Source organism: Canariomyces notabilis (assembly GCF_033297395.1).
Source record: "Canariomyces notabilis strain CBS 508.74 unplaced genomic scaffold N656scaffold_40, whole genome shotgun sequence".
NCBI lineage: Eukaryota > Fungi > Ascomycota > Sordariomycetes > Sordariales > Chaetomiaceae > Canariomyces > Canariomyces notabilis.
Window position 1 is genome coordinate 103,030 of NW_027041862.1, and position 27,205 is coordinate 130,234.

A 27,205-nucleotide genomic window follows, 5' to 3' on the forward strand; every position below is an offset into this window, starting at 1 on the left:
GTTGCCCGCTAACCACCTTGTATCAACATACCCGCTCAAACAGGAAAACATGGTAGACTATCGCCTCATGTCCGGACGTAAAAATGGATGTGCCTCGGTGTTAAGCACATATTGGTCAAGGCTGATTAGGCTCGGAGGTGAGAAGACGAGGTAAAAGTACTTGAGCGTCTCGGCGATCCAGAAGCTCTGTATGTGCAGTACTCCTTAGCAAACGCTCTCACACATCCACAGTTCATATGAGAGCGGATAACTCACCTCCATGTAGTCCTCCTGCGGCAGCTTCGGCTTTACCACAGTAACATCCTTGACCGCAGCGGCAGCCAGTTCCGTAGCCGTGCCGTTGGCGACAGCCTGGAACATATCCCAAGCCGCATCCTGCCACTCCGGGTGACCCGTGATGCGCCACAAGTAAAACACGCTCTCGATGGCCTCCGGGCGGAGGATATACCTCGGATCCTTGGCCGTGGTGAAGCCCTTGGGGAGATGTGGCTTGTACTCGGGCCGCTTGACCTTCTCCCGATCCCACACTTGCTCGTCCCATATGCAATGCTCCGTGTCCTGACAGGGCACCATGTTCAGGCGCTCCGGCATCATGCCCGTCGGAAACGACCGGTACGCGTACACGCACCCGCGCGCGAGCCGGGCGCCCACCTCAACATCCTCCTTGCTGCCAAGCAGCCGGCCGGCGAGGGCAAATGTACCGCCAATAAAACAGGTTAGATGCTCCAGTTCCGGATCCAAATGCGGTTCGAGTTCCTCATCGACATTGACGTTCCCACTGACCAAAATATCATCATTGCTAGGGACCATAGGCCGGAAGAACGGGTGCCGCTTGGCGGCCTCCATAAACCCCCTCGTCAGCTGCGCATATTTCGGCTCCGCCCCCGCCAGCAGGGCGTGCATCTTGGGGAAGTATTCGTACAGCGAATCGGCACACCCGCCCAGCGTAAACGAGCTGCCTGTCGTCACGTCCTCTCGCGCCATGGACACCCACATGGGGAACATACCCGGCAACGCGGTCCGTTTTTGCCAGCGCCAAAACAGTTCCGTAACAGGCGCGATGGCGTCGTAGTACTTTGGGTCGCCAGTCACCTGAGAGAGATGCGCCAACTCAAGCGTCAGGCTGCCGGGGGACGCTGACACCACTGTATCCTCCACAACCAGGCCCGAGCCGTTCTTTGCGACCTCAAAATCAATATTGTCCACGGGCATCCTGTTCGGGGTGTTAAACCCGCCGTAGATGAGATCCCCCAGCTCGACCGCCTTCTGCAGCAGCACTTCCCTCCCGCTCAGGTCATACGCGGCTAAGAGTCCACCCAGGTAGCGGATGGTGGTTTCAAAGATGTTGACCTGCGGCGAGGTTGACGACCCAAAGTCGATCTCGGCCACGGCGGCCACGGCCTCGTCGAATTCGTCCCGCAGTCCCATGATCCACAGCGTGTCCAGGGAATCAACCAGCGTGGCGGCCCACCCGGAGAACTGGTCACGGCCGTCGCCCGAGATGGGCAGCAGGGCGTCGCGCTTCCAGGCGTATTTGCGGTAGCTGTTCCAGCATTTGAGCGTGAGGTTCCGCACGGCCTTTCTTCGCGCTTCCCGTAGCTGTCTGTCCTTTGGGGACTCAGGCTTGAACCGGTGCTGGATCCCCGGCAGCTTTCTTTGCCATAACCCTGGCTTGGGCGGTGATAAAAGCTGCGCTGCGGGTGGGTAGCGGTACGCGACGCTGCTCCAGTCAAAGCTACTCCTGGCGAGGGAATATGGGTGTTTTGGCGGCCCCAGGTTCATGTGCCGTTGGAGCGCGACGAACTCGCTGTTATCTTCAGCGGCATAGCTGCGCAGGAGATAGAGTGCTGTCGCGCAAAAGAGGAGCGTCGCGAGGAAATTCCGATTGCGAAGCCGCCGTCGGATTGAGCTAAGGAGCGGCATTATGGATTCATCACCCGGGAAACTGCCAGAGGATCTGCTGGCTGTGGTTACATAGGGACGACGGGCGAGGATGAATTAACTGTGTTGAGTTGAAAAATCGTCGATGACCAACAGCCCGTAACATTCTGATTACAGGCTGTCTTCTGATGGTGCAGTGGAACTGTGGAAGGCCAGATGCCAAGAGCATTTACTCAGCCAACCCAGTGCGGAATTCGTTCCTGCCTGGGCAGTGAGATCTCCAACCCCCAACTTCCCGTCACACAAGCGGCATTGCAACAGAACGGCACAGCACCAACTATGCACTACACTGCTTACCAACAACGATACTAGGTAGTAGCTAGCAAAAGAGCACACTACTACGTATCACCTACCTTAATCAGAAGACAGGATGTCGCCCTCTCAAATCTCTACGGGGCTTGCCTAAGATTTCCAGCCGCTGTTGCTTACCGTACACATTGCCTTGCCTGATAGTAATATGGAGTGCAAAATAACTGATTGCATTTGTCATATGGGTGGCTCTGGGAGTCCGGGGCCCCTGGGTGCAACCTATGGAGCCAGGTCTCAGGGGCACACGACCTCGAAGGCCACATACATGGAGCAGCGAAAGTTGCTGCGGGCGATGTAGTTGAGCCTTCTTAAAACCTGCCATTGAACAATGACACAACGACAAAGTTGATGGATCGGTGATTATCTATTACCCGTCTTATACGGAGCGAGACAGCCATTGCTAAGGTTGCTTTGTTTGGGGAGCTTGGTTTCAGGGGTTCAGGGGTAAAAACGATTTACGGCACCTGCCTGACCTGTTCAATGTGTGCGCATCGCGATCACTGGGAAGCTGTTTGGGAGCGTCACGGTGTTGCTCTGTTTTCTCTTGGCAAGATCAGACAGGGACACTCGAATTGTTCTCACAACTGATGCCACGGCCACCACCTCACCGTTTCTGCTGGTGAGATGGCCTGCAATACCTTAGTAGTATATTTATGTCGAAGCCAGCATGATTGAGCAAGTGTGGATATATCGGTGGCACACTACCACTACTAAGCCATAGGAAGTAGCTTGCAACAGTACACTTCAAGACTGAGACACATGTTAGCCAGATAAGCCTGGAGAGTGAGCCAAGACGTAGGACAAGTGAGATCAGTCAGGGGCTTAATCAATATCCATGCCTGAGCCTGCGAGCCTAGAAGGTGTTACGATGCGAGCCAGGTACATACTTGGGCAGCAATCAAGGGGCTCCTAGGATGCCTAGACGGGAAGGCTTCCACACCGTAGCGACCATCATTATCAAGACTCGAAGAGTTTCATTACTGTAGCACCATACATAAGATTGCATACTAGTAGAGAGTAGAATCCACATATTTCCAAGGGCAGCGTAAAGGGCTCTCTGACAATGACAACTCAAGGTCATGCAGTCTGGTGAGTGCAACTTTCAAGTTGAAGGACCCCAGATTGCTGTGAGCTCTTCCCATCTCTGGACCTTCTTGGAAAGCTCCATCAATTGAACCATAGCATGCTGTCTTGTAGCTCATAATGCCAATGGAGTGCGTGTCCCTCCTGTGCCTGCATCCCACATGAAACGGGATAGAGGACAACGCCCAACTGGCCCAGCCTCGATGCCCTCGAACCTGGGACTCCAGTCGGCAAGAGAGGCGGCAGAGGCCCTGACGTCATATTTCGCCCTCAAACCTGGGCTGAAGCGTCTTTGCGTGTCCTGATCGTTGGCAACGTGCCCAATACAGGATCTCTCCTCAGCAATTGACTCGGAAATCGTCGATACGATGCCCATTGCAGGGGCAACAGAAATCACAGAATGCTGCGCAATGGAGGCACTCGATCGGAGTCTGGAGGACATGATTGGTACTGTACCCCGTGATCCGGTGCCAACCGACAATGTACGTGGCAGCTTGCCATCAACCACCTGCAAATTTGCCAGTCTTGAACCATTCGAGACTGGAAATGCGCTTTCTCCTGACCTCGGGCTCTTTGCTCCTGAAACGCATTGTTTTGGGTTCCGCGCCAGGCGAGGCAGGAGGCGCGCATTGTGGAACCGCTGGGCAGGAAGTCGCGTTGGACACGTGGGAGCCCGAAGAGCACATGTGCTCGAGAGTGGCCGAGTCTGCAGAGCGCCTTCCTTCGACAAGTGGCTGGCCAGCCTGCATCGCTGGCGGGGCTGCACCCGATTGGAAGGCATGGGGGCCACATCAACGCTCCCAAGTCGCTGATCTCGTCCCGACGCTCAATGATTCGAGTGATTCGACCATTCGACGCATCAGTTCTCGCCTTGACACCTCATCAATGCCGGAGGAGATGCTCATTCAACAGTCAGTATCAGCGTTGCATTCGACCATGACTGCAGATTGGAATTGGATTGGGACTGCTCAGTTGGGTGCGGTTGCACCACCAAGAGTCCAAACCGTTCAAGCGTTCGAGTCATTCATCACTCACAGGGAGTCAGGGCTTTCACTGTTCAGGCTTCAAGTCGTTGAAGCGTTGGAGCCATTCCGGGGCGAGCATTGAGGCCCAAACTCTTGCACAAATGGGCGAAAGTGGTCGGATGGTTCGGCTGCCAGCTCACTGGTGACTGGAGCAACGGTCCGGCGGATAGAAATACGCGGTTCGTCGTCGACTGCTCTCAAGACCCGTCCAAAGACATTGCAGCAGCTCCAGCGCAATGTGGTATGTCAATCTCTGCAACTTGAATCTCGACACTTACATCACGGTCGAAGCCGCAACCCTCATCGGACTCACCTTCGTCACTGCAACTTCCTTCATCCTCCGATCCGTCATGGCGAGGAAAAAGAAGAGCGCCGCGGCCAAGGCTGCTGCTGCTGCTGCTCAGCAGTCGGCGACAACGCCGAAGCCTGAAGCCGATGCCCAAGGCCAGCTTGTTCCGGCAAAGCCCGTGATTGTGGAAGTCGACAACAGGCCAGAGACTTCGTACGTGAATTCTCCAGACCCTCATGTTTTCTACTGGTAGCTAACAGGAACACAGTCCCTATGGCAGCCCCGCCTGCACCGTCCCCTTTGCCAACCCTCTCATCATACCTCTGGACATTCTCAAGAAGAGTCCTAAGCTTCACGCCGCATACGAGGGCCGCGTGCCGGAATTATCCTCGATCCCCGAGGACGTCGGCCATGTCCTCGTACACTACCTCCATACCGGCACGTATGAGTCTCTCAAGCCAAAGCCGACAGACAGCATGTTCAAGCAGATATGCGAACTCAAGACAAGCATACAAGCCTACGCGGCGGCACGGACATACGACCTCCCAGAGCTGATGCGTCTGGCTGAGGCCAAAATCGACAAGTACGGCGAGGGCCTGCCCCTGCCCGCCCTCCTCGAGGTGGCCCGGGATGCGTACCCTACCCTGACCGAGGGCGACGACTGGTTTCTCGAGTATCTGCGATCGCGCATCCGGCCGCACCTCAAAGACCCGGAATCTCTCCTCGGGTCCAACCTGTTAGACCAGATCAGCAGCATCCTGTCGCCCAACCGGGTCCTGCTCAGAACCGTCCTCGAGCTGTTCTGCGAGAGAATCACTGTCCGCCCAGAACCGATAACCGCCCCCGTGGCGGGGCTCGTTACCAGCCCGGGCAGCTCCAGGCCTGTGACACCTCATGCTCTACCTCCGGCGTCTCCCATGTCGTTGCTGGAGATGCGGTCGAGGGCCATCCTTCGGGAGGAGTTCCCATCACCAACAGGACGAAAGAAGTCGTCAACGCTGCCGTCCCCGGAGTCGCCGCTGCAGCTGGAGGCTAAGCCAGTTGAACCTACCCCTGAGCCAGGGCCCGTCATCCTCGACGTGGTACCTCAGCCGGAACTGGCGAGCAAAGTCCAGCCTGTCGTGGCCGAGGTAGAAACCGCACCCAGCCCGAAGGACAATGCCATGGAACTTGGACTTAGGGGCGCGGGCGAGTCTGAGCTTCCCGCTGTCGTCGAGCCTGAAATCAGGCCGGCTGTCGAGCCCTACGAGGAGGCTGTTCAGCAACCAGCCCTCGTCTCTCGCCGAAGGAGGAAGGATTCGGGAAAGGAGATTGAACTCGAGCCTGCTATCAAAGAGCTCGAACGGCCTGTTACCCCGCCAAACCCCGAGGGTGTAGCCAGGTCCGAATCCCAGACCCCAAACCCTTTGGCCCACATCCAGCGGCGTCCGGGTCTAGACAGGGAAGTTGATTCAGGTTTCTGGGACTTCACTCCCGCCGAAGCCGAGGCTGCCAAGGACTCGGAGTCCAAGCCGATCATACTCGGGGCAGTGCCTCTACCGGTGCCCGCTCCTGAACCGTCCGTCCATGAGTTTGGGCCTGGCTTTGAGCCAGAGGATGCCCCTGGCGTGGACACTCGGGATTTTGCTGATATTGTCAATACCGACGGGGATAAGACTGTCAACATCCTGGACGAACCCCCCAAGGAAGCGCTTGCTACGCCCGTGCTTGCCCCGGAGGTCGCTCAGCCTCAGCCAGCTTCTGAGATGGAACATACCTCTGACAACCTGAACGGGAATGAAGTTGCTGAGCCTGGGGTGGAAAAGTCGAAGTCGTCAGAGCATGCCCAGAGCGAGGACCGGGAGGAAGCCAAGATGCAGCAGCCGGAGACAGAGACAGAGAAGGTATTTCCTTTACCATGCAGTCCAGGACAGGAGTCGTTGCTAACCATTTCCACCAGTTACCCGACCTTGCCCCCATCTGCTCCGAGTCTCCGGCACTCGCAAACCCCCAGTCCCCTGAGGCGGGGTCGTCGTCGACGCAGCCCATCATCCCTCTTCCCGACGATTCTCACCCCCATGGGCCCCCTCAGTCCCCGGAGACTCAGCCCAGCCTCGACAACAGCAAGGGGTCGCAGCCCGCTGGGGAGTCCACGGTTCAAGTCGTCACTGATGCTGATGACACCCCCATCCAGCCCACCCCCGCCAACAACCCGGTTTCCCGGGATGAAAAGCCTGAGCCTGCGCAGCCGCAGCAGCAGCAGCAGCCAGAGGACACAAAGGATAAGGACCCGGCTGTTGTCACTGTCCAACCGGCACCGGCCTGCGGCGTCCAGGCCGCGCGCCAAAAGAGCTGGAAGAAGCGCTTTCTCAGTTTGAGGTATCCTGTCCTGTTTGGTAGGGGCATGTGACTCCCTCGGGCTCCGCCCCTTCCTCCCGCTGCCGCTGCCAGTGGTGTGTCGGCAGCAGCAGCAGCAAAGGGCGGCCTTGACAATTTGAACATGAAAAAGGCACACCAACCACCAATGCAAGAACCCTGTACATTTTCCTTTGTCGACACTCCTCTTCATCATCATCATCATGATCACGATGATCATTCTGTTTCAACTTCCCTGTTCACCTTCCTCTGGTCGGGGCTGGCACTGACATATTTCTTTCCGCCACCATCATCCAGGGAGGACGACATGGATGATCTAGACTGGATCTTTCTTGGGTCACTGTTGTTTCAACTTTTCTTCCTCTGGAGTATCGTGCGGCATGGGATCATGGGCGGGTATTGGCGAATGATTAGCAACATATATGGAGGCTGGGTCAAAACATTGGGTTGGGATTGGAACTTGAACTGGCAGCAAAGAGCATGGAACTGGATTGGGAACTGGAAGTCGGGGAGATCGTCAATCGCTACCAGGCCATGGAGGTTTGGGCTTGGGAGCAAGGCCGGGGGGTTTCCTAGGTTCTAGGTTGGGTTAAATTGCATATGTAGTAGGAGATCAGAGTGGAGAGACAGGTGATGGTAGTTGTGGATAATAACACGAGCATGGGAGGTTTTCTGGCTTAACTTATGCTTTTGCCCGCGTAAATATCGTATCCAGTGACATGGATCATGATGCTACACTATACAGGACATGGAGGTAGAGTAAGTTGGAGGAGATTTGCAAGGCTGTCAACTTCAAACGCCCAATTCTTAACGTCAATTGTCGTCTACCTTCATCGGGCTGCCTGATTGTCAACGAAGACAAAACGAAAAAGTACAAAAAATTGAACAGAGCAGTTAACCGTAACCGTTGGCAAGGACTACCCAGACGCTGTACCAGAGTGCCTGTGGGTCGACAAATTGCCTGGTAGCTGTAGGTCGCAAGAGAAACGCACGCCGTCATAGGAATTGAACCCATAACCTCGTGGTAGGTGAGTGGGAGTCAATGCCAATAGGCCATGGCAACAACTTTCTGTTCTCGGGTGGTGCTGGGTGGTTGCTGGGTGGTTGCTGGGTGGCGCTATATAAACTTGGAGCTGTGGCGGGGTGTTGGGGTGTTGGGATGGGATGGAAGGAGGGAGGAGGCAGGTACGGGGTGTTGAAATGGAAGGAGCCCAGGCAGGCACGCCCGGGGTCAGTTTGAATTGGCACCCCTTAGCCAAGGAGATAGGAGCATGAGGTGCGAAAAGGATAAAGTACTGTACTTGAGGAATTTGAGATTTCAGTTGTCAGTGTCCCAAAACGCTCTCTGTCTAGGGGACGGCAATTGACGGCCGGTTCCCGTCTCTATTCACAAGCTCAAACCTCTATCTCATCCCTTGTAAGGCTTGCCAGCGCCGCCCGGCTACCTTGATCATGCACCAGCTGTTGCTCACCTCGCCAGTCCATCCGCCCAGTCAAGAGAGATCTGAGCCACTCGATTCCACACCTCCTTCGGTTCATACGGCGCTGGCCGCCCGTCGCCGAATGCTTCAGCCCTGGCGAGTGCATTGCTGATGACGGTAACCCATCCTGTCCTCAATTACACGCCCGCTCGGGTTGGAATTCCCAGCGCAGTGTGGCTCAGAACCAGGCCAGCCTCGCTCTGAGGCATCGATACATTGTATGGTACAAGGATTATTTATACACGGCTGCAATGAGGTCGCGAACCATGGTATCTATGCCCCTAGCCTCCTGAGGATTCTATCCCTAACCACGCGGTGAGCGACTTCGGCTCCATGCTGTAAAGAGATAGCGCCAATGATCGCGAAGAGGGTCGTGTTGAGGACTACCGTCAACCCAGAGGCGTCGAGGTTTTCAGGCTGGGAGCGGGCGTTTGTTAGTTGTACATCTTTCTTTGTGCTCCGAGTAAGGTAAAGACAGCACACATACCAGCCTGGGCTTCCACCTGATGACCTCCGGTAACCCAATGTCAATCGCCAGCTTTGCCAATTTCTCTTTTTGCGCAATATCCTGTGGCTGTCTGATGTTGAGCTTGTCAATGTTCGCTAGGGCAGGGTGCTGGAACGGTTCGCGCCCGAAGGGATCCTCAATGGAGTGCTCTGCTGCCGTAGCCGGCGAGACAAGGATGCTGCGCATGGTTTCGAGGGCGAGGATTTGCCGTCCTGTTATCCCGACCCAAGTCAGCACTCCTAATCCGGATCTCGTACAAAGGATCCTTAAGCAAGGAACCCACCGAAATATGCCAGCCTCGTGTTGAACCCTCTCCGTCCGTGGTCAAAGCTCTTGTGGGTGATGGCCAGCCATTTGATCTCGGCTGGGAGCATGTTGCTCCCGTTCGTTCCCAGCAGGCGGTTATACATGGCATCGAGCTTGGCGGGGTCCTCGTTGCAGTGCCATACAGTCCGCCGCGGGTCCTTGGGGATGTTTATGGAGAAACCTGGGCCTTTCATCCGCTCGGGTGTGTACGACCATCGTGGTCGGTCTTGTTGTTCGCTAGCTTCGACAGCCTCGGTATTGCGCGATGGGGAGGCGGAAAGTTGACGGATTTGGTGCCCGAGTTGGCGTGTGATTGAGTGCGCCGGCCCGCTGCTGCATCTTTGGAGGGCTTTGCAGGCGGAAGAGAGTGCACTGCGAGGGGCGTTGAGAGACATTGAGGCGATATTCTTGGGTTGAAGGAAGCTCGTTGTGTCTGTTTCGCATACGAGAGACGCTTTTTTTTTTGCGATTCGACAGTTCCTGACGCCGCGCAGCTTTGTTTCCACACGGGGAAACTTCGGGCCCGGCTGGGTCCGCGTAGCCCCACAAGCGCGTGAACCCCACCAACCACGGCAGGTGTGCAGTCGGTGGAGGCTCCTGACGCTCCGCTAAACTCACTCACAGACGGTTCATCAAGGTGTACCGTACCCGATCGCCGATCTTCCCCAGACTCAGAGACCTGAACGGCAACGTTAGCCAAACTGCCAAAGATACCTAACCTGGGGAACCCAATTGGCTCTGAAGTGCTCGCCTCCAGTTTCTGTTGACTTGAGTGCTCCATGTCTTCCTCCACGCCAACTGCCCCCAAGCGTGCAAGGGACGGCCCTGCAGCGAGTTCAAGCAGCCTTCGAGACAAACTCGCAGCCATCTTACCCCAGGGTCACAGATTCGGCATTCATCATGTGTCGACACCACCAACTAAAACAGAATCGCTCTGTCCTGCCCCACCAGGAGAACGGCCAGACAAAACCTATCGAGAACAACACTTTCTTGCCATCTCCATCTATCCTCAGAGTTCTACGGCTGCTCCCTTGAAGCGCGCATCGCCGGGCGCTGATCACCTCAAAGACTCGGACGGAGCCCGGAAGCCCTTACTCGTCTTTTCCATTGAGGTCTTCATCTTTACAACCGCGTACCAGACCACCTTCTTTGTATCCAAAGTCGACTCCACTGGCTACCTCCATCTGCTCAACCTGCCAAAAGGCGCCGCCTCCCCAATCCGCCAAGTCTGCGCCACCTTCCTCACATACCTCCTCAACCACCGAAGACGCAACCATGTACAGTCCGTTGTGAACCTCTTTGCGCGCGCACAGGCTCAGTACCTCTTTCCTGGGAGTGTGCGCAACAGCGGCAAACACGTCCTGGATGACTGGGGTCTCGTGAGGTGGTGGTGCAAGACCTTGAATCCGCTCCTGGAAGGTTCACCCGCGGACTCATGGCAATGCGCCAGAGGGTATCTCCTTGTGCCTGGACTCGAGGAGCAGGAAGCCAGGAGCCTCATTCCGCGGACAACGGGGAGCCCCAAGAACTGGGTTGTTGGCCATCCGCTCGAGAGGATATCACACTACACCCGTGACGTCGGCTCAGTGCCGCCGCGATGTCTGATACCGGGGTACCCCGACGATCCCAAATCGCGGTTCCGTGATGAGTTGGACGAGGAAGTCTCCAAGAGGAGACAGAGTGTTTCGGCCTGGAAAAGCGTCAAGACTCTAGACCAGTTCTGGGAGATGATGGCCTTCCGCCAGGAGTGTTCAAGCGGGCGTCTCACGGGGTTCATATGGTTGGTCTTTGACTCGGATCAGCTAAAGGAAACTCACCCCCAAGCGTCCGTCCTAAGGGATGCAGCCGCAAGCTCATCCAAATCGGCCGCCTCGCCCGCCGGACCCAACTCATCACGTTCCAGCGCTGCTAAAAGAAAAGGCAAACCGAAACGAAAAGGCCCGATCGCCACTCGCGCGCCCAGGATCAAGACTCATTCCCGCAACTATCGTTTCGCTGGTCGGACCACGACAGCCTACTATTCCTGGCCTGTTGAGGGTCGTGGCGCGAAGATCGTAAACGAGTCAGAATACAAACGCATCGTCGAACTGTTGCTGCATCTCGACTTTTCTACGCTTGACAAGGCCATAGGGAGCTCGCAGCGTTGGATTGGCGAGGTGGATGCTGGCGCTTCGTGGGATGGGGAGGTTGTGGGTACGGCACCGTTGCATGTGCCGAATCTGACGGGCGGTAGTAATGTGGCTTCTGCTGGGGTCGGTGGTGGAGGTGATGGTGATGGGAAGGTGGCTAATCTGACGGGGACTGGGTTGGTTAGGAGGAAGAAGGGGAGCGAAGTGTCGGGGGGCGAGCAGTTGGAAGTTGCAGAGAGGATTTCGGGAGGTGCTACGGCGGGGGCAGTGACAGAAGGGGTGAACCTGCTTGGCGCGAATCTGGTGAGGAAGAAGAAAAAGGGATCCGATGGCCAGTGAGTTTCAAATATCAGCATCGGTGGACGAGAGTCGAGGTTCAGATTTATCGAGGCATATCGAAAGGCATCAGTGAACCGGTTGCGCGTTGTTACGCCCCACCATGGGTCCCTCGAGAGGGCTGCCTTTGGTCGTAGCCGTACCTACTAGCCTGCACCAGATGGGAAATCTACTAGCTGAGCTGTCACGGGCATGGCGCGGCGCAGGTTGGATCGACAAGATGTCGAGCACATGGTATTTTCAAGTGGATACTAGGTAGACTTCTAGGTTGGAAAGCATTGGAACTGACCCATCATACCAGCCCTGCCAATACAACCGAATCCCTCAAACCCGCCGTCTCTTTGCGGCTGGGCCGTCATCTCCCCCCGGCCTCCTGTTCCTCACCTCAGCCAGCTCTCGATCAACCCATGCCTTCGCCTCACGCAGAAGCTGTTTCTCCCCCCTCCTGACCCAGACTGCCATCCTCTTGCGCCCAGTCACCTGCCTTTCTCCCAGCAACCGTTCATCCTCCTCCAAAGAAGTCTGATACTGACCCTCTTGATCCTGTAGCGCCCCGCGAACGCACTCCAAGTACAGCTCCTTGCGTATATCGCGGTCCGAAAGTGCCCTGACGACGACTTCAACATCAGGCTTGATATTCTTAACCGCCTTGAGAAAAGTCTTGAACTGCTTCTCCAGCTCATCCGGCAGCCCGTCAAAAACCGCTTCCCCAACCAACCGCCCGGTGGAGTCTGGGTCCGGGCTCGAACGTTCTAGCACGAAGCTCTTCTCAAACCCCTCGTCCTCATCCGAGAGAGATTCAACAAGCTGCGTCACCCTTTCCCACTCCTCCCGGCGCATCCCACCCCCTACTCTCTCTTTCAACCTCTTCTCAACCAACTCCCACGCCAATTCAACAGCATCATACCTCGCATGCTTGGCCGTGACATACCCATATCTCCTCAACAGCTCAGCACTAGAAAGGCTCCCGTAATAATTCAGAATCTCTTCCCCAGCATGAATGGTACGCAGCGCGGTGGCTGTTAGACAATCCTCGTGGTGAGCGATGTGTGCGTTGAACTCGGCGTCGGCGTTGAGCATGTCCGCCATGGGCACCATGCCCAGCATCGTCTTGCCTTCTCTATCTTCGACCCAGCCGTCCCCCTCCTCACCGTCTGCTCCGAGTCCTGAGGCGGAGTCGTCTGTCTCGGGCTCAAGGTCAAAGGCGTATGCCATGATGGTGCTGCCCATGCGGTGGGCGAGGGCGAGCAGTTGGGTATCGTCGAGTTTGGGGCTTGGGCTGTTGGCGGGGAAGAAGATGTGTGGGTGGTCGTGGATGATGGGGAGGATTTTGGACCGGATCATTTGGTCGGCTGAGTCCTTGCCGATGCGGTGGATGAGAGCGCTGGCTTGGAGTTCGGAGAGTTCGGTGTCGGACCAGAACATGGGCGTGTCGAAGGTTGAGGGGAGGATGTCTAGGTAGGGTTTCCAGCGGGAGGCTGGGCCTTGGAGGAACTCGTAGATCATGATTAGGATGAGCAGAGTCCATGAGTCCTGGGATTTTGAGGATGCCTCGTCGCCGTCACAGGACTCTGCATCGTCGTTTTCGAGGTCGAAGAGATGGGGAAGCTGGGATTTCAGGGCGGAGGTTGAGGCGCAGATGATGGCATTGCGGGGGATGGTGAACAGAACGGTGTCTGGTGGGATGTCGGCTTTGGCAACTGATGATCAGGTTAGACATGGCTCTCACTTGAAGGTCTTTATGATTCACTTACCGATGCCTCGACCTGCATTCTGTTGCCGCAAGTCCCTGATTTCGATGTCGTTGTGAAATGTTGCGCCAGGTAGCGATTGAAACCAATCGACGAACCTTTGAGAGCTCTCGTTGAAGTCAGAATTTGTTTCCATGTCGACGTCCATCGTGAAAAGGTACGATGCTGCAGCCAGTCCTGAGAGAGCAAGAAACCCAAAATTTTTTGCTGCATGAACTTGGAAAGTTCCTCACACCCTAACCCTAGGATACAATTCGTTCGACGTGCGGGTTAGGGTCTGGCTGGTATGAGAAAAGGGGGAACGGGCAGGAGGAAAGAGGAGGAAGGGAAAATAACACTGGTAGGCTTATCGAGTGCTGCATAACTAGTGGTGACTATTATCACACTTAGCTGACATGAAGACTCGCAGAGACAGACCATTCTCGCGAGTCCAAGTTGTACTTATCAGGTGGATTTCGATACGCCAAGTTGAACTTCTTGAAGAGATCCGGATAGAATCCACCCTGAGCAGAGATGTAATCTACCGTGCCATGTCCTTCTACCGTACCACGAACAGTATCATTACCCCCTCCAAACCTCCTCGTCCGCCCGCCCTCTAACGACGCGACCTCTTAAGCACAAACGCACCCCTCTCAATCGTGTTCACCAGAATATACCCACTCTTAAAGAACGGATAATGAGACCACGTCCCAACAAAATCCACCACCCCCCCATTCGGCAGATTATCATCCTCTGGATAGATATCAAAATACCCGACCTCCTTGACTCTCGCACCCGTAGGATCACGGGGCAGGCTGGAGATATCCAGGATGCGCAAGCCAGAGCCGTAGTTGCTCTGGTAGGCAAATCCGTCAATGACAAACTGGTTGTGGTCGATGCCATAGGCCGGGCTGCGGAAGACGCCCGTCTGCTTGGGGTTCTCGAGCGAGCGGATGTCCCAGAAGTAGGTGATGGGGTACCCGCTGGCGGCCGGCCCGGCGCCGTCGTACTCGTCGTACTCGTCGTCGAGGACGAGGAATTCTTGCCAGTTGGGGTTGGTCACCCAACCTTGGTGCGTGTCTAGTTTGATTATGGTGATTAGCTACCAGATTGGGACGAGGAGTAAGAGGACGGAGCGGTGCGGGATGCATGAGGGGACTTACAGCTGGCACCTTCGTAAGAGGTCCTTGAGATGATGTTCGTAGCGTTCTTGTCCGTAACATCGTAGCTAATGATCCGATGCTGTTAGTGCTTTTCCAAGTTGTTGGGCCTTCATGTTGTCGATGTTCCAAGCACAGCGCCACTTACATGGTCAAAGTATCCTCATTATACCCATAGCAGATATCCCTGCCAAAGTACTTCTTATCCGGGCCACGGTACACCAGGCACTGAGCATCATGCACATATCCATCGCCTGAGGCGCAGCCCAGTCCCTTGGGGTTGCTGGGATCCTTCAGGTCGATGAAGATGAGGCCGGAACGGCAGGTATCGTTGCGCGGCGCGGCACCAACAGCAACAGCGTACTCCTTTTCCTCGTTGACTACCACATTGTGCGTGCGGCCAATGGGCAGCCCGTTCCACAGGCTTGTGACATCGGTGTCAGGGTTGAAGACTTTGGGTTTCTTGGGGTCGATGCTGAGCAACTGCACGTGCATCCGTCAGGTCAGCCCACTGCTCCTGAACCCAGCCAGTTTTTGAGGGGAGAGTGAAATGCTAACCTTTGACATGTCAAACACCTGGATACCGTGATTGACAGCCTCACTGCCAATGACAATGTAGTTCTTGTACCCGCGGATCTCTCGCCAGATGGATGGCTGGGCAGCGCTAGACTGCGGCAAACGGCCCAGGTAAACAAGCTTGCCCTTGGGCGTGATCTCGGCAAAGGCGGCGCCGTCTGCTTGGGCAATGGCGACGAACTCGCGGCCGTTGCGGCTGGTCCAGCCCCAGGACGACGCGCCCTCGCCGGTTTGACTGCCAAGATCGGCGTGGCTCACAAAGTCGTAGAAGTCGATCTAGGTCCAAAGTCAGTGTCTATAGTAGGTGCCTTGGTGGCAGATGAGAAGGTTGAGGCCGTACATTGTTGCACCGGAATGTGTTCAGGGGGTCGCCAGGGACGAGTTCGACAACCCCGTTCTTGCATTTGATTGCGCCGTTCCCACCGCGGCTCCTGTACTTGCGGGGGTTCATGGCTCCGTTCTTTCTTTGTTGTTCCCATGTGGCCTGGTGGTTCGTTGCTTCAATGTCAGCTATTATCATGTCCTCTCTTGGCCACCAGACTGTACTGGTAACTCGTAATCACAGAGTGAGAATACGTACCATCTTTTTGGCCATGAGCCCCTCATGGACAGAACCGCTTTCGTAGATCTGCGCCGTCAGTGCATTCGGCTGCAGCTCCCTGGCGGTGACGCCATGGCCGAGCAGTGCCGCGGCGACAAAGGATACGAGTTGGGGAGTCCTCATCTTGGATGAAGTCTTCGACGGGGCGCACAAGTCGTGTCGATGATTGTCTTGGTATGCCACGGGCGGACTACCTGATGCGAAGGCCTATTACTTCCTTCATGACGGATGGCCCTCTCTTTATCTTCTGCCTGTGCCCTGGACCTCAATGGCCACCTACCTACTAGATGCTTGCATCTTATGTGAGGCTACGTTGCCAAGGTCCTCGAAATCCTACCGCCCTTGTATGCCAAGCCCAATACCCGGATCGAAACAAGCAGGTACGAAATGGCGATGTGGCGGACATGAATGTTGTCAGCCTTCGGGCAATGTTGGCCGTACCATAGAAGTTGAAGAGTGGAGGCCTTTCGCGCCCACGTCGTGGGTTTCCTTGCGAAAAGAGTCTCCTGCCTGTTCAGGAAAGTCTTTATCTGCCAGCGAGTTGGGCTCGACCACGGCGCTATCTTTGAACCTCGGGATCTTGGGTTGTAGTGACTGCATGACACATCGGTGCCAAGTCTTACGCTTAACATTAGCGTTAAAGCGGTCGGAGCTGCGGAGGATTGGAGCTGACAAACACCGAGCATTCATCCTCAAACAAAGTTATAAGAAACTCGAATCTTGTAAGTCAAACAAACGACCGGCATTTGCCATCCTACTACTACCTACCTTGACCACCTACTAGTACGTAGGCACACCACCATCTGCCTACCTCAGTTTAGAGCCCCGGCAAATGCTCCAGGTGCCGTGTTAGCTAACCCCACATTGCCGAGTGGTGGAGCTGACGGGACGTGCCTAGAACCCTGCTGGTGACTGATTGCGTGCTCATGTCAGGTTCCATTCCACCTATAGTCTATAGATGGCCGGTCCATGCCATGTCGACCCAACAACTGCGACTCAACCACTTCAACTTGAAGATATCAACCAATCACTGGCTACCTATAGCAATCAGATTCACACTATACACCATTCGCTTTCTAGAAGGTGTGTTTGCCCAAAAAGCTCTTCAATGTTGCTGTAACTCCGCCTTCCGGAGCTCTCAGCTGGCTGATTACGCACTTCTCCCATTCTCACCTTAGCAAGGAAAAAACGGCAGCGGCCATAACAATCTCATAGTTGACATTGCCGGTGGTTCGGCCGAACCACCAACTCCACCGTCCGGTCCCGGGCCCCGGGCACCGCTGCTCTAACGCCGTCGTCCCGAGAGAGTCAGGGTTAGGGCTAACGGTGCATGATATAGGGGCTATTAAGGGAATTGGGCGCGGCATGGTATGTCTATCTGGGAAAGGGGAATAGAATAGGACGGGAGTAATGCATTCAGATACTAGTACCATATTAGTGGTGTGCTCGAGCACACATATGTATTCGTCATCTGGGAATTGGACTTCTCGAATTCATATTGTGTTCCCCCTGGCATTGGGGCAACGGAGTATTACATGATTCTCGACCGGAGCCTCATAGCATCCCAACAGCTGGTGAGACAAGTCTAGGTAGTCTAATCTAACCCCTTGGTTCGCTCACTCCCTTCTTTTCTTTCCACCGTCACCGTACATCCACCTCCCTGGACCCATGGCCGTTTCACATACTCCAGCTAACAACAAAGAGCCCGCCAACAAACACGATAAACACGGTATACAGCTGCACAAAGCCACACTCCCACCCGCTCCAGCTCCCAGCTTTGGCCTCGGGTCTCGCATACCTGGCCCCTTTCCCACCCTGCTCCCTTTTCCCCATCAACTCATCCCTGTCAGCCACATCAGGCGGAGACAGCGCATAGCGCAGCGGCGTGAGACAGGATAGGGTGGCGGGGATCCAGATGTGCGACGGCCAGGCTACGCTTTGCAGGAGCTGGATACCGATGGGATAGACCTCCTGCCCCAGCAGGGGGTTAGAGTGTGTCTGAGATATCATGATGTGCCGGACTCGCAGGCCTGCAGTGAGGAGAGATACGAAGATGACAAGCAGCTGCACCCAGGCACCACAGTCGAAAAGTATGTGGCGTAACCGGGGATAGAGAGGGGCGCGGAGAAGGCGGGAGCGTTCGTGCACGCTGCTGCGCAAAGACCCGGTGGCTGTGAAGGTGGTTACGCGCCCGCCGAGGGAGGAGGGGAGAATGAAGCTGCGGAACCAGGCCGTGGTGAAGTCTGGGAGTGAACAAAGTCAGTCAGTCAGTCAGCGGGATGTTGAAGATAGTAGGGAAAGATGGGGGATGTGAACTAACAGGGAGCCATGTACATGCTCAGACACGTATCCATCATGACGGTGCGATAGCCAGCCAACACGGCCAAATGGCAGCTGTGCAGCCACTTGGTGAGGACAAGGGCGCAGTGGATGCGCAGGAGCAGACGCATCTGGTCGGCGTCTTGCCAGTACACCAGCCGGGTGTTGGTCAGAAACAAAAGGGGCGTCATCACCATTCCCAGCGTGGCCGCGTGGGGCTTGATGTGCACGCTCACGGACGAGGAGAAGCCGACCAGTCTGGTGATCAGGGGCATGCGGCGGGTCCAGGTTTGGGATATGTACCCTCGGAAGCGGAGGGCCATTTGGCAGCCGCCGATGTACTGCGACGTGCTGTCAGTCAACTTGTTCCAGGAAACGGGGTAAGGGGTATAAGTAGTAGGTAGGTACTCACCCATCTCGTAAACTGCTTAACATGCCCCAAATACGTCTCGGGCACCAACCCATACTGCAACCCCTGCGGGATATACATGGTCCTCCAACCACAGGCCTGCATCATCATGGAGCTGCACACATCCTCGATCAAACAATCTGTCGGGAACCCGCCAATATCCTCGACCGCCTCCCTCCTCACAATCCAGCCCGACCCCAGATTCCACCCACACCCGCCCAAATCCCTCACAATGTCCATACAATACCAGTTCATCGCGCTCGTCTGATACAACGGATCGTTGTGCGGCGTGTTGTACATCAACTGCGCCGGACACACCAAGCCCAGCATATCATCCCTGACGATATGCGCCGCCACCGACCGTAGCCATTTCCTCTCGGGCACCATATCCGCATCCAAGCCCGCGACATAATCCGCTGCGCCCCCAGGCAGCCGCCTGACAACCTCCAAAGCATGGTTCAGATTGCCCGCTTTATACCCCGCGGTCCGGGTCCCCTGCTTCACGCGGGATGTATAATACAACTTCGGATAATTCATGTTCTCAGGCTGCCCCTGCCCCTGCGACAGCGACTCGACCCAAGCCCTCAACTCGGCCGAGGCACCGTCGTCCGACACGACCACACGGAACCGGCGCGGCGGGTAATCCACGCGGAGCGCGGCGCGGACCGTGTCCTGGATTATGTCGAGCCGCTCGTTGCAGACGGGGATGAGCACGTCGACAAAGGGCACGGCGCCGGCCCCGTTGTCGCCGAGGAGAAGGAGGCGGGGACGCCATCGGGCTAGCGACGTGCTGGCTTTGACGAGGACCGCTAGGAGGGAGTCGACTAGACAGACACAAGACACGGTCAGTACCTTACCCGCTAGTAGTAGTACTATTGAGGAGGTGTGTATGATGATATGATGATGAGCTCACTGTTGGTGACGAAATCCAGCGCAAGCATGAGCCACGCCAACCAGCGGTGGAGCAACGGCAGGCTCTCGGCTATGGGGGAGAAGGCGAGGGTCTGGGCTTGGATGTACGAGGCCCAAATGGCCAGGAAGCAGGGGACGGCGCCGGTGACGAAGAAGAGGCGTGCGACGAAGCGCTGCCAGGGCAAGTGGTGGATCGCGTCGGGCTCCGGGTCGCGCGTGATGACCAGGCAGTCGTCGTCTATGAACGGCGGTGCGGTGGGTGATAGGAAGGAGGTCTTCTCGTTGGGAAAGTAGGAGGAGGAGGAGCCATGAGACGAACTGGAGGCGCTGCTGCTGGGAGGACTAGAAGAGCCACTACCGCTACTGGGAGGAGGGGAGGAGCGGTGGCCAAGGTAGACGCGAGGTCTGCTTGCCTTGCTGCTGATTTGGCTGTCTTCTAGCATGGAGGGCATTGTGAAAGAGTGGTGAATATGAGATGGGTATACCAGCTGCTCAACTCCCGTGTTTATGGTGGAATTCAACAGCAACTAGGTAAGTGGAGGACTTCAACTTATAACTTTATAAGTGCCATGGCCGGACGTAGTGTGCTCACTTCCGTTGCCGTATCTGAAATTTTGTTTCTTTATTCATTTATTTATCGATTTCCCCCCCCTTTTATTCTCCTTTTTGCCTTTCCGGTCTTTTATTCTTCTTATCTGCTATACGGAGGAGGTACAATACCTAGGTACCTAGTCATCGCACCTGGGCCTTGTCACTCGGTTCGGTCTAGACCATGCAGGAGCGTGACTGACACACCGCGACCCCCGACCCCTCCTGTCCGGTAGGAGAATCCGGTATCATCATTGCCGCGTCTTGTGGTGGTGAGGGGTTCTGGGGGATCTTACTGGGGCTGAGGGGGCTGAGGGCTCTCTTGACTACATACACTGCTCTCTTGGCATCGGCTTCCCAGTCTTCCTCGATAGGAGGGTTGAGGGCTTCGTTGGGGGGTGTAATTACTTCTTCTTCTTCGCAGGGTGGGGGGTACAAGCAGGGTAGGGTCTTGGCCTTCACGAAAAGGGTAAAAGCAGTAGTAGTTGGGCGTTGGGGGCTAAGATATGGTTCAAACGGTCCTATCTATTTGTAGTTTACCGACGGTCAGAGCCTTGGTTTCCGTCTTCTTGCTCACTTATTTTCCCCTGTTGCTACTGTCGGGAGGCAACGCCGCTAGTAACTACAGTAGAATTACTGGACCTGTGCCATTCTTAGCATTAAAAAATCTTACCTGGTATAGGCTAGATATCCTTTCTCAGAAGGGTATAAGCCTAGAAATCAGTGAAGACAGGTCTATATGAATCGAGTTGAGGGTGGCGGCGTTGCAGGTGGTCGGTACACCGCCGGACAGGTCCTTTGGACTCGAGTTGGTGTATGGTAATACCTGACGATTTTGTATATAGGACCTACTAGCATTGACAGCACGTCCGCCATGGTTTAGTATCGTCGTATAGGGCCCAAACGTTGAGGGCAAACAACAACAAACATGAAAAAAACCATGCAGTGACCTCGGTCTGCACCAGCCTTAACCTTCCCACTGCAGTTCCGACCCCTGACACTGCGCTCACACAGTACTACTAGTAGTTGCACTATCACCTGGGCATGCAGTCCAGGCTTCTGCGCCTCCTGCAGTGTCACGTCGGCGACTCTCGCATTCTCCAAGCCGTCTATGCGTCGTATACGCCTTGTGTATTACTTCATGTGAGTCCGAGATCCAGGTGAGTGCCTACATGTACTTACTCACTGCGGGATACATATGAGTAGGTACTTTACCTTGGGCTCCGGAAGCGGCCGCCGAACAGAAAGAGGAAGCGGTATCTGCTACGTCATCTGCGATATGATGCGTTGTAAGCTAGTAAATTAGTACTAGTAGTGATGGCTAGAGGGTAGAGCCCGAGTGAACGTACAGATGGTTGCTGGATGCGTCTCTTTCGGGATATTCAACCTCACACTTGACGGGAGATGAATCATGAGGCTTTCCAAACCACCAGCGATGTCCTGTATACTCCCTTACACGGCGGTTAGAAAGACGCGCACCATCATCACCACGGCAATATTCTCACTCCTCGTCTTGTCCCTCCTCTATCGGCACCATTCCAACACCCCCTTCCCTCTCCACCTCCTCACCACCAACGATGCCTCCTCCAAAGGCCGCTGGTCAACACCCATACCCCTTCCCCTCGTCCCCGTTGCTGCGGCAGTCCTCCCGCAATCCGGCAAGGTCCTCCTCTGGTCCGCCGACAAGCCCACAGTCTTCTCCAACGGCACCTCCCTTACCGTCATGGCCATCTACGACCCTTTGACCGGCCACATCTCGCCACGAAACATGTCCATGACCAACCACAACATGTTCTGCCCCGGTGTATCCCTCGACGGGCTCGGCCGCCCCATCATCACAGGCGGGTCCTCCCCGAACCAAACCAGCATCTACTCCCCCCAGCAAGACACGTGGCTCACCGGCCCACCACTGCAAATCGGCCGCGGCTACCACGCGCAAGCCACTCTGTCCGACGGACGCATCTTTACGATCGGCGGCTCCTGGTCGGGCTCCATTGGCCAGAAAAACGGCGAGGTTCTCAATCTCAATCTCAATCTCAATCATGATCTCAACCCCTGGCAGTGGTCCCCTCTCCCTGGCTCCGTCGTCGCACCCATGCTCACCAACGACACGCTGGGCATCTTTGCATCCGACAACCACGCGTGGCTCGTCGCGTGGAAGAATGCCTCCGTCTTCCAGGCCGGTCCGTCGCCGTCGATGAACTGGTACGGCACGATTGGTCAAGGCGACCACGCCCCTGCCGGCCTGCGCGGGACTGCCAACATGAACGACGCCCAGATGAACGGCAATTTTGTTCTCTACGACGCGGCGCAGGGCAAAATCCTCACGCTCGGCGGTGCCACGAGCTACTCGGGTGCAATAAGCACCAACGCAGCGCATGTCATCACGTTGCCCTCCGTGCCGTTCCTGAGTCCAGAGGTGGAGGAAATACCACCCATGCGGCACGCCCGCGCATACGCCAACTCGGTGGTCTTGCCGACGGGAGATGTGTTGGTCGTAGGGGGCGCGTCGTACGCCATGCAATGGACGGATGTGAACGCCAGCATGGTTCCGGAGCTGTGGGACCACAAGACGAGAGAGTTTACGGAGATGGCAAGGATGGATGTGGCCAGGACGTATCATAGTGTTGCCGTTTTGTTGCCGGATGCGAGTGTGTTGGTGGGAGGAGGCGGGCTGTGCTGGGAGACGTGTCGAGGGAGGGAGAAGGAGGTGAATCATTTGGATGTGCAGGTTTATAGGCCGGGGTATTTGTTCAGGGATGGGAAGGGGGAAAGGAGGGTGAGGATTAGCGGGGTGGGGAATACGAGGGTGAGGCCGGGGGAGAGGTTGGAGGTTGAGGTTGCGCATGTAAAAGGGGAGGAAAGGATCGAGTTTGCAATGGTGAGGTATGGGTCCGCGACACATGCGGTGAATACCGATCAGAGGAGGGTAGGCCTAGAAGGGGTGAGAGTGGCGAGGGGAAAATATGTGGTCAGGATACCCGAGGACCCGGGGATTATGATACCGGGGTATTGGATGTTGTTTGCTATTTCGGCAAAAGGGGTGCCGTCTGTTGCGGAAACCATTCTTGTTGAGAGAGTTTTGGGTTAGAAATAGTTCGTGCTACCTAGCCTATGGGAATCTCCAGTTTCCAATCTTGTAGAGGGACAACTTGAATGGAAGTGCTAATACATGTCGAGGCCGGCTCCCAGCGGGGACAGAAGACAACGGCCACGGTGGAGTTACCGGCAGGTATGTCAATGCAGAGCACGCTGATGCCCTCGTTTGCCATGTCTTGGACGTCATTTGGCAATCGGGGGTCAGTGACTAGCCGGACAGCGGGGGCCGTGTAAAAGGAGGCGGTTGAAGGGGATGCGAGCAGAACATCTAGCGTCTTGCCGTCGAGTGCTAGATCTGGTACAATACCACTTATTAGCCATCAGACAAAGGGAGGAAGACGAAGATCAAGGGTATGCTGCAAAAGGCTTACGAGCCAATCTCCCGTTGTTGCTGTATACAATCGACGCATTGGTATGCATCCTCCATTGACTCCCCCTCTCCGCCTCGAGGATCTCATCTTGCAACAGAAGCCGCTTCCGTCCTCGGAGAAGCCGCAAGCCGCGCCAGATGTGTGTCCCATTATAGGCCTCGGTGAGATTGGCAATCCAAAACGCCCCGTCGTCCAGCGATTCAAGAATCTGGTCATCAGCCCGGCTGCTCTCGAACCGGGTTCGGGCTGTGGCATTGGCCCTCTGATTACGCCCATCGTATACTATCGTGTTCTGCCCTTCTGTCCGGCAACGATAGTAGGTCCAGCGCAGGCTGTCCTGGTCCTCGCTTGAGAAGTAGCCCGGCGCCGAGTAGTCGTCCTGGCAGAGCTCGCCCGCCCACCGCACGCCCATGGCGTCGAGGACAAAGTCACCCGCGTCGAGATTGCCGTCTAATGGCGTGGTAGTATCAGTTGAGCATATCCACCAAGCAGACAACGTTAGCAGCATGAGTACATGTACAGTACATACGTGTTGCATGACCAACCATCCGTCCTGCCTTCATGGCAGCGAAAATTCCCAACGGATCCGTCCAGGACGATCTCATCGACACCCAAGCACCCTGAGAATCGGCAAAGACTTTGTCAAGCGGTAGATCATGGTACCATGAGCCCGTAACATGCGGGTTGTACCACAACATGGCGAGCGGGTCGCTTGCATCGGGCCGGTCTCGTTGGTAGAGCGCGTACAGGGGCATGTTGAACTCGTTGCCGTAGAACAGTAGCGCGTTGGCGGTCGCCGTGAGTTTTACGGGGCCGCAGTCGCCGTAGTTGAACTTGTCGGTCATGCCGTAGTTGTATATGTGGAACATACCCGTTTCCCGGAATGCCGGGTTCGCCGTCAACATGCCATGCGTGCTGCCGGTTGCTGACAGCAGCGCCGAGGCTAGCTGGGCATGTGCCTGGGTGCCAAAGTACCTAATCAGGTGTCAATCAAATGTTAGTCTCACCTCCTCAATTGCAAGGGGTAACACTCAGGCAGAAGAAGGGGTCAATAATATCCGCTACCAGTAGTCAGGGGTTTCGACCCACGTCCCGTCTGATTCCACAGACTGGGCACAGAATTTTGCGGCATTCTCGATCGCCTGAGGGAGAAGCTGTCCCGAGACATTGGTTGGGTCCTCGTGGTAGACGGCCAGCGACCCGATCACCATTGCCCCGTTCGTGACGCCTAGACGGCATTGACATGTGAGCAACTGCCATGTGGGAAAGAAAGAATCCAAGACAGAACTCACAATTCCAATTCCCCTTAACCGAGAGAAACCATGCATCGTTCTGGTACGCCTCAAGACCCTTCCGCAGTCCCAGGTCAACGATTGACCACCGAATCGCCTCCCTCTCGGCCGAATCCCACGCGTCGTAAAGCCAGTCGTAGGCGATCGAAAACGCAAGCAAAAACTCTGCAACATCAAGCCAGTGTCTGTCCACTATAGCATTAGCCGTCACCCATCCTTCCCTTTCCTTCTCCATATCATCCTCAACTCCCAAAGATCACTACTAAGGAAAAAACGAACCCGGAATTCCAATTATCCCCTTGCACCCCAAAGTCAAACCCCTGGCCGGTACCTGTCCCTGTCCCTGTCCCTGTCCCATTCCCCGCAGCCACAACAAGCTCCTCCCAGATCCTCCTCTTCCATTTCATCTTTCCTTTGCCACCCTCCGCCGACATGCGAAACGCATACGCCCACAGCTTGATCCGCCGCTGCACCTCGCGTGCCACGTCCAGCACCCCGCTCGTCCCGTCCACGACGTACCGCGGTGGCGGCAGGATAAGACACTCAGCTGCCAGCGCAAAGATGGTCTGATTCCAGCTGTAAAGGTACGGGTCGGTTGCGATGAGATGTGGCAGGGAGGCCCATTTGTTGGAGGAGGAGGAGGCGCCTAAGGGGGAGGAGAATAAACGAGGGTGGTGGGTGGTGATGTTCAGGTGTAGGTGCTGGTTCATGTTAGGATTGTTACTGTGAGTGCTAGCATGGTAAGGGGCTGGATCGGGACGTGTTTGTGGTGATGATGATGATAGGAATCGCGGGGGGGAAGTGGAAGCGGAGGAGTTGTAGATTGGGATGCCGTGTGAAGTGCGGGAAATGAAGCTGAAGGTCACAGCCTGGGTGTTGGGGGGTTCTGGTTTGTTGGATCCATGTTGGGAGGTGAGAGAAAAGGGTTCAACTCTAAACGTGTCGGCAAATACATGATAATAGATATGTAGGATTGGAACAGACAGAGAAATGCATATCACGATGGTGAGAATGGTTGATTTTGGCGGCCAAATGTGAAGCATCATGATAGCGTCGTCACCGTGTGCCCGGGGTGCTCTCCTGAGACTGATAGATCATGAGATGTGTTGAAACAGATGAAGTTTACGGGTCCAACATGACGGGTAGCTTCATCGTCTTTGCATTAACCACGCCCATTTCACCTCAGCCTGCACAGCATAAGTGTATTGAAGCAGGTGCATAATACCAAAGTGATACAGGTACGGGCAGTACCACTTATGGTGGAACACTGGAATTGAATGGTGGTAGTATCTTCATAGTACTACCTTCAGTGGTAATATGCGTCAATCATTTCGCCATTACACAAGTTGTAGCCGGCAGCACTACCAGACCTCAACAAAGATCTGACCACCCTGAGCAGACCCAAGACTACAGTAGCTCCTGGTACATGTATACTGGTGTATACAAGTCCGAGGCATCCATGATCGCATCTGTGGTATGGGCTTACCCTAGCCTACCCCTATTACGATAGGCAGGTATCACTATTCACATCTCGTAGGGCCGAATTATTAGGTAGTAACGCCCAATGTAAGCCCCGATCGTGGTGACCGATTCAATAGTTAGATGCAACAGTCACCCCGCGGCCCCCACCCGCAGCACGAGATATGAAAGCCACCGGAACCGAGGTGGTCTACACTTGATGCGACCCGTCACCCGCCCCGGAAAGGAGCCGCCCCGGGCCGGACGACATGCAGTGCAATGCCATCATTGATCCTGTAGGATCCAGTACTAGAGCAGCGTGCAATAGGTACAAACCCCCACGGTCCCTTACTGTATTTAGTGACATTTCTGGCATCTCCCCGCCTATAACCTTGCATAGGTCCTTTACCTAGGTACCTGCCTAGGTAGTCTGTGTAGACTACACCAAAGTAGTCAGGTATTGACGTGATTTAGTCCACCTCAGGCTGTTACCAGACACGACAGTCTTGCATAAACCTTTAACCCAACGTAGCGTTACCTGCTCAGCACTAATGTACATACACTAAAGTGGTTTCCGGGCATACTACAAGGCTTGAAAAGCGTGAATGAGGCCAGGCCGGGTAGAAGCGAGACCCAGGCTGGAGCGGTGTGCCCTCGTATTATCTCCAATAAGACGTTTGTGTCCGTGTCGTCAAGATAGGTACCTAGATTACGTACCTAGGTATATAGTGAGAAATCTGCGATGCCCGAAAAACGACTAGTAAACACTAAACACTCTAGAGAACCAAACTCCTACTTAAAGGGTAATTGAATCCTTGTCTTGGACCAAGCGGGCTGGCATCCATGGATCGTACCAACAGTCTGACACCTGGAATGACCAGCCCTAAGTCCCGACCCTGTTATGGACGTGCGCTGTGTCGCTGATGGG

General features: G+C 55.5%; 11 protein-coding genes across 11 annotated transcripts; 4 read left to right on the forward strand and 7 right to left on the reverse strand.

Moving 5' to 3' along the window:
* Window positions 1–57: 57 nt before the first annotated feature.
* Window positions 58–1,782, reverse strand: N656DRAFT_719657 (glycoside hydrolase family 47 protein; the record flags this gene model as incomplete). Its single annotated transcript, XM_064812387.1, has 2 exons — window positions 58–186; window positions 256–1,782. 2 exons carry the CDS (start codon window positions 1,780–1,782, stop codon window positions 58–60), a joined length of 1,656 nt encoding a protein of 551 aa, XP_064665186.1.
* A 1,439-nt stretch (window positions 1,783–3,221) lies between these two features.
* N656DRAFT_785107 (uncharacterized protein) lies at window positions 3,222–4,067 on the reverse strand. Its single transcript, XM_064816303.1, has one exon. The coding sequence runs from the start codon at window positions 3,773–3,775 to the stop codon at window positions 3,449–3,451; it is 327 nt and encodes a 108-aa protein (XP_064665187.1). The 5' UTR covers window positions 3,776–4,067; the 3' UTR covers window positions 3,222–3,448.
* Window positions 4,068–4,594: 527 nt separating this feature from the next.
* On the forward strand, window positions 4,595–7,036 carry N656DRAFT_772457 (uncharacterized protein; the record flags this gene model as incomplete). Its single annotated transcript, XM_064813935.1, has 3 exons — window positions 4,595–4,860; window positions 4,916–6,530; window positions 6,587–7,036. 3 exons carry the CDS (start codon window positions 4,595–4,597, stop codon window positions 7,034–7,036), a joined length of 2,331 nt encoding a protein of 776 aa, XP_064665188.1.
* Window positions 7,037–8,304: 1,268 nt separating this feature from the next.
* On the reverse strand, window positions 8,305–9,751 carry N656DRAFT_785109 (uncharacterized protein). The gene is made up of 3 exons (XM_064816304.1): window positions 9,275–9,751; window positions 8,971–9,203; window positions 8,305–8,900 (listed from the first exon to the last, which is right to left on the reverse strand). Exons 1-3 carry the CDS (start codon window positions 9,690–9,692, stop codon window positions 8,757–8,759), a joined length of 795 nt encoding a protein of 264 aa, XP_064665189.1. The 5' UTR covers window positions 9,693–9,751; the 3' UTR covers window positions 8,305–8,756.
* Window positions 9,752–9,896: 145 nt separating this feature from the next.
* Window positions 9,897–12,085, forward strand: N656DRAFT_785110 (uncharacterized protein). Its single transcript, XM_064816305.1, has one exon. The coding sequence runs from the start codon at window positions 10,077–10,079 to the stop codon at window positions 11,763–11,765; it is 1,689 nt and encodes a 562-aa protein (XP_064665190.1). The 5' UTR covers window positions 9,897–10,076; the 3' UTR covers window positions 11,766–12,085.
* Window position 12,086: 1 nt separating this feature from the next.
* On the reverse strand, window positions 12,087–13,649 carry N656DRAFT_719685 (SET domain-containing protein; the record flags this gene model as incomplete). The annotated part of the gene is made up of 2 exons (XM_064812390.1): window positions 12,087–13,462; window positions 13,517–13,649. The coding sequence occupies 2 exons, from the start codon at window positions 13,647–13,649 to the stop codon at window positions 12,087–12,089; spliced, it is 1,509 nt and encodes a 502-aa protein (XP_064665191.1).
* A 459-nt stretch (window positions 13,650–14,108) lies between these two features.
* N656DRAFT_802535 (uncharacterized protein) lies at window positions 14,109–15,952 on the reverse strand (the record flags this gene model as incomplete). The annotated part of the gene is made up of 6 exons (XM_064818253.1): window positions 14,109–14,572; window positions 14,656–14,720; window positions 14,801–15,135; window positions 15,211–15,504; window positions 15,569–15,712; window positions 15,809–15,952. 6 exons carry the CDS (start codon window positions 15,950–15,952, stop codon window positions 14,109–14,111), a joined length of 1,446 nt encoding a protein of 481 aa, XP_064665192.1.
* A 2,554-nt stretch (window positions 15,953–18,506) lies between these two features.
* Window positions 18,507–19,912, reverse strand: N656DRAFT_763082 (glycosyltransferase family 2 protein; the record flags this gene model as incomplete). The annotated part of the gene is made up of 2 exons (XM_064813286.1): window positions 18,507–19,381; window positions 19,471–19,912. 2 exons carry the CDS (start codon window positions 19,910–19,912, stop codon window positions 18,507–18,509), a joined length of 1,317 nt encoding a protein of 438 aa, XP_064665193.1.
* A 595-nt stretch (window positions 19,913–20,507) lies between these two features.
* N656DRAFT_504723 (uncharacterized protein) lies at window positions 20,508–20,838 on the forward strand. The gene has a single exon (XM_064809870.1). It carries the CDS (start codon window positions 20,564–20,566, stop codon window positions 20,798–20,800), a length of 237 nt encoding a protein of 78 aa, XP_064665194.1. The 5' UTR covers window positions 20,508–20,563; the 3' UTR covers window positions 20,801–20,838.
* Window positions 20,839–21,492: 654 nt separating this feature from the next.
* Window positions 21,493–23,148, forward strand: N656DRAFT_763083 (copper radical oxidase; the record flags this gene model as incomplete). Its single annotated transcript, XM_064813287.1, has 1 exon — window positions 21,493–23,148. The coding sequence occupies one exon, from the start codon at window positions 21,493–21,495 to the stop codon at window positions 23,146–23,148; it is 1,656 nt and encodes a 551-aa protein (XP_064665195.1).
* A 16-nt stretch (window positions 23,149–23,164) lies between these two features.
* N656DRAFT_763086 (uncharacterized protein) lies at window positions 23,165–25,582 on the reverse strand (the record flags this gene model as incomplete). Its single annotated transcript, XM_064813288.1, has 6 exons — window positions 25,099–25,582; window positions 24,820–25,004; window positions 24,593–24,755; window positions 24,057–24,502; window positions 23,528–23,977; window positions 23,165–23,451 (listed from the first exon to the last, which is right to left on the reverse strand). The coding sequence occupies exons 1-6, from the start codon at window positions 25,527–25,529 to the stop codon at window positions 23,165–23,167; spliced, it is 1,962 nt and encodes a 653-aa protein (XP_064665196.1). The 5' UTR covers window positions 25,530–25,582.
* Between the last annotated feature and the right edge of the window lie 1,623 nt (window positions 25,583–27,205).

Coding starts and splice junctions, on each gene's coding strand:
- N656DRAFT_785107 (XM_064816303.1), bottom strand. CDS start 3,775: ATGTCCTCCAGACTCCGATCGAGTGCCTCCATTGCGCAGCATTCTGTG.
- N656DRAFT_785109 (XM_064816304.1), bottom strand. CDS start 9,692: ATGTCTCTCAACGCCCCTCGCAGTGCACTCTCTTCCGCCTGCAAAGCC. Junction 9,204..9,274: donor CACGAGGCTGGCATATTTCG/GTGGGTTCCTTG, acceptor TCGGGATAACAG/GACGGCAAATCCTCGCCCTC. Junction 8,901..8,970: donor TCAGGTGGAAGCCCAGGCTG/GTATGTGTGCTG, acceptor GCCCGCTCCCAG/CCTGAAAACCTCGACGCCTC.
- N656DRAFT_785110 (XM_064816305.1), top strand. CDS start 10,077: ATGTCTTCCTCCACGCCAACTGCCCCCAAGCGTGCAAGGGACGGCCCT.
- N656DRAFT_504723 (XM_064809870.1), top strand. CDS start 20,564: ATGGTTCAAACGGTCCTATCTATTTGTAGTTTACCGACGGTCAGAGCC.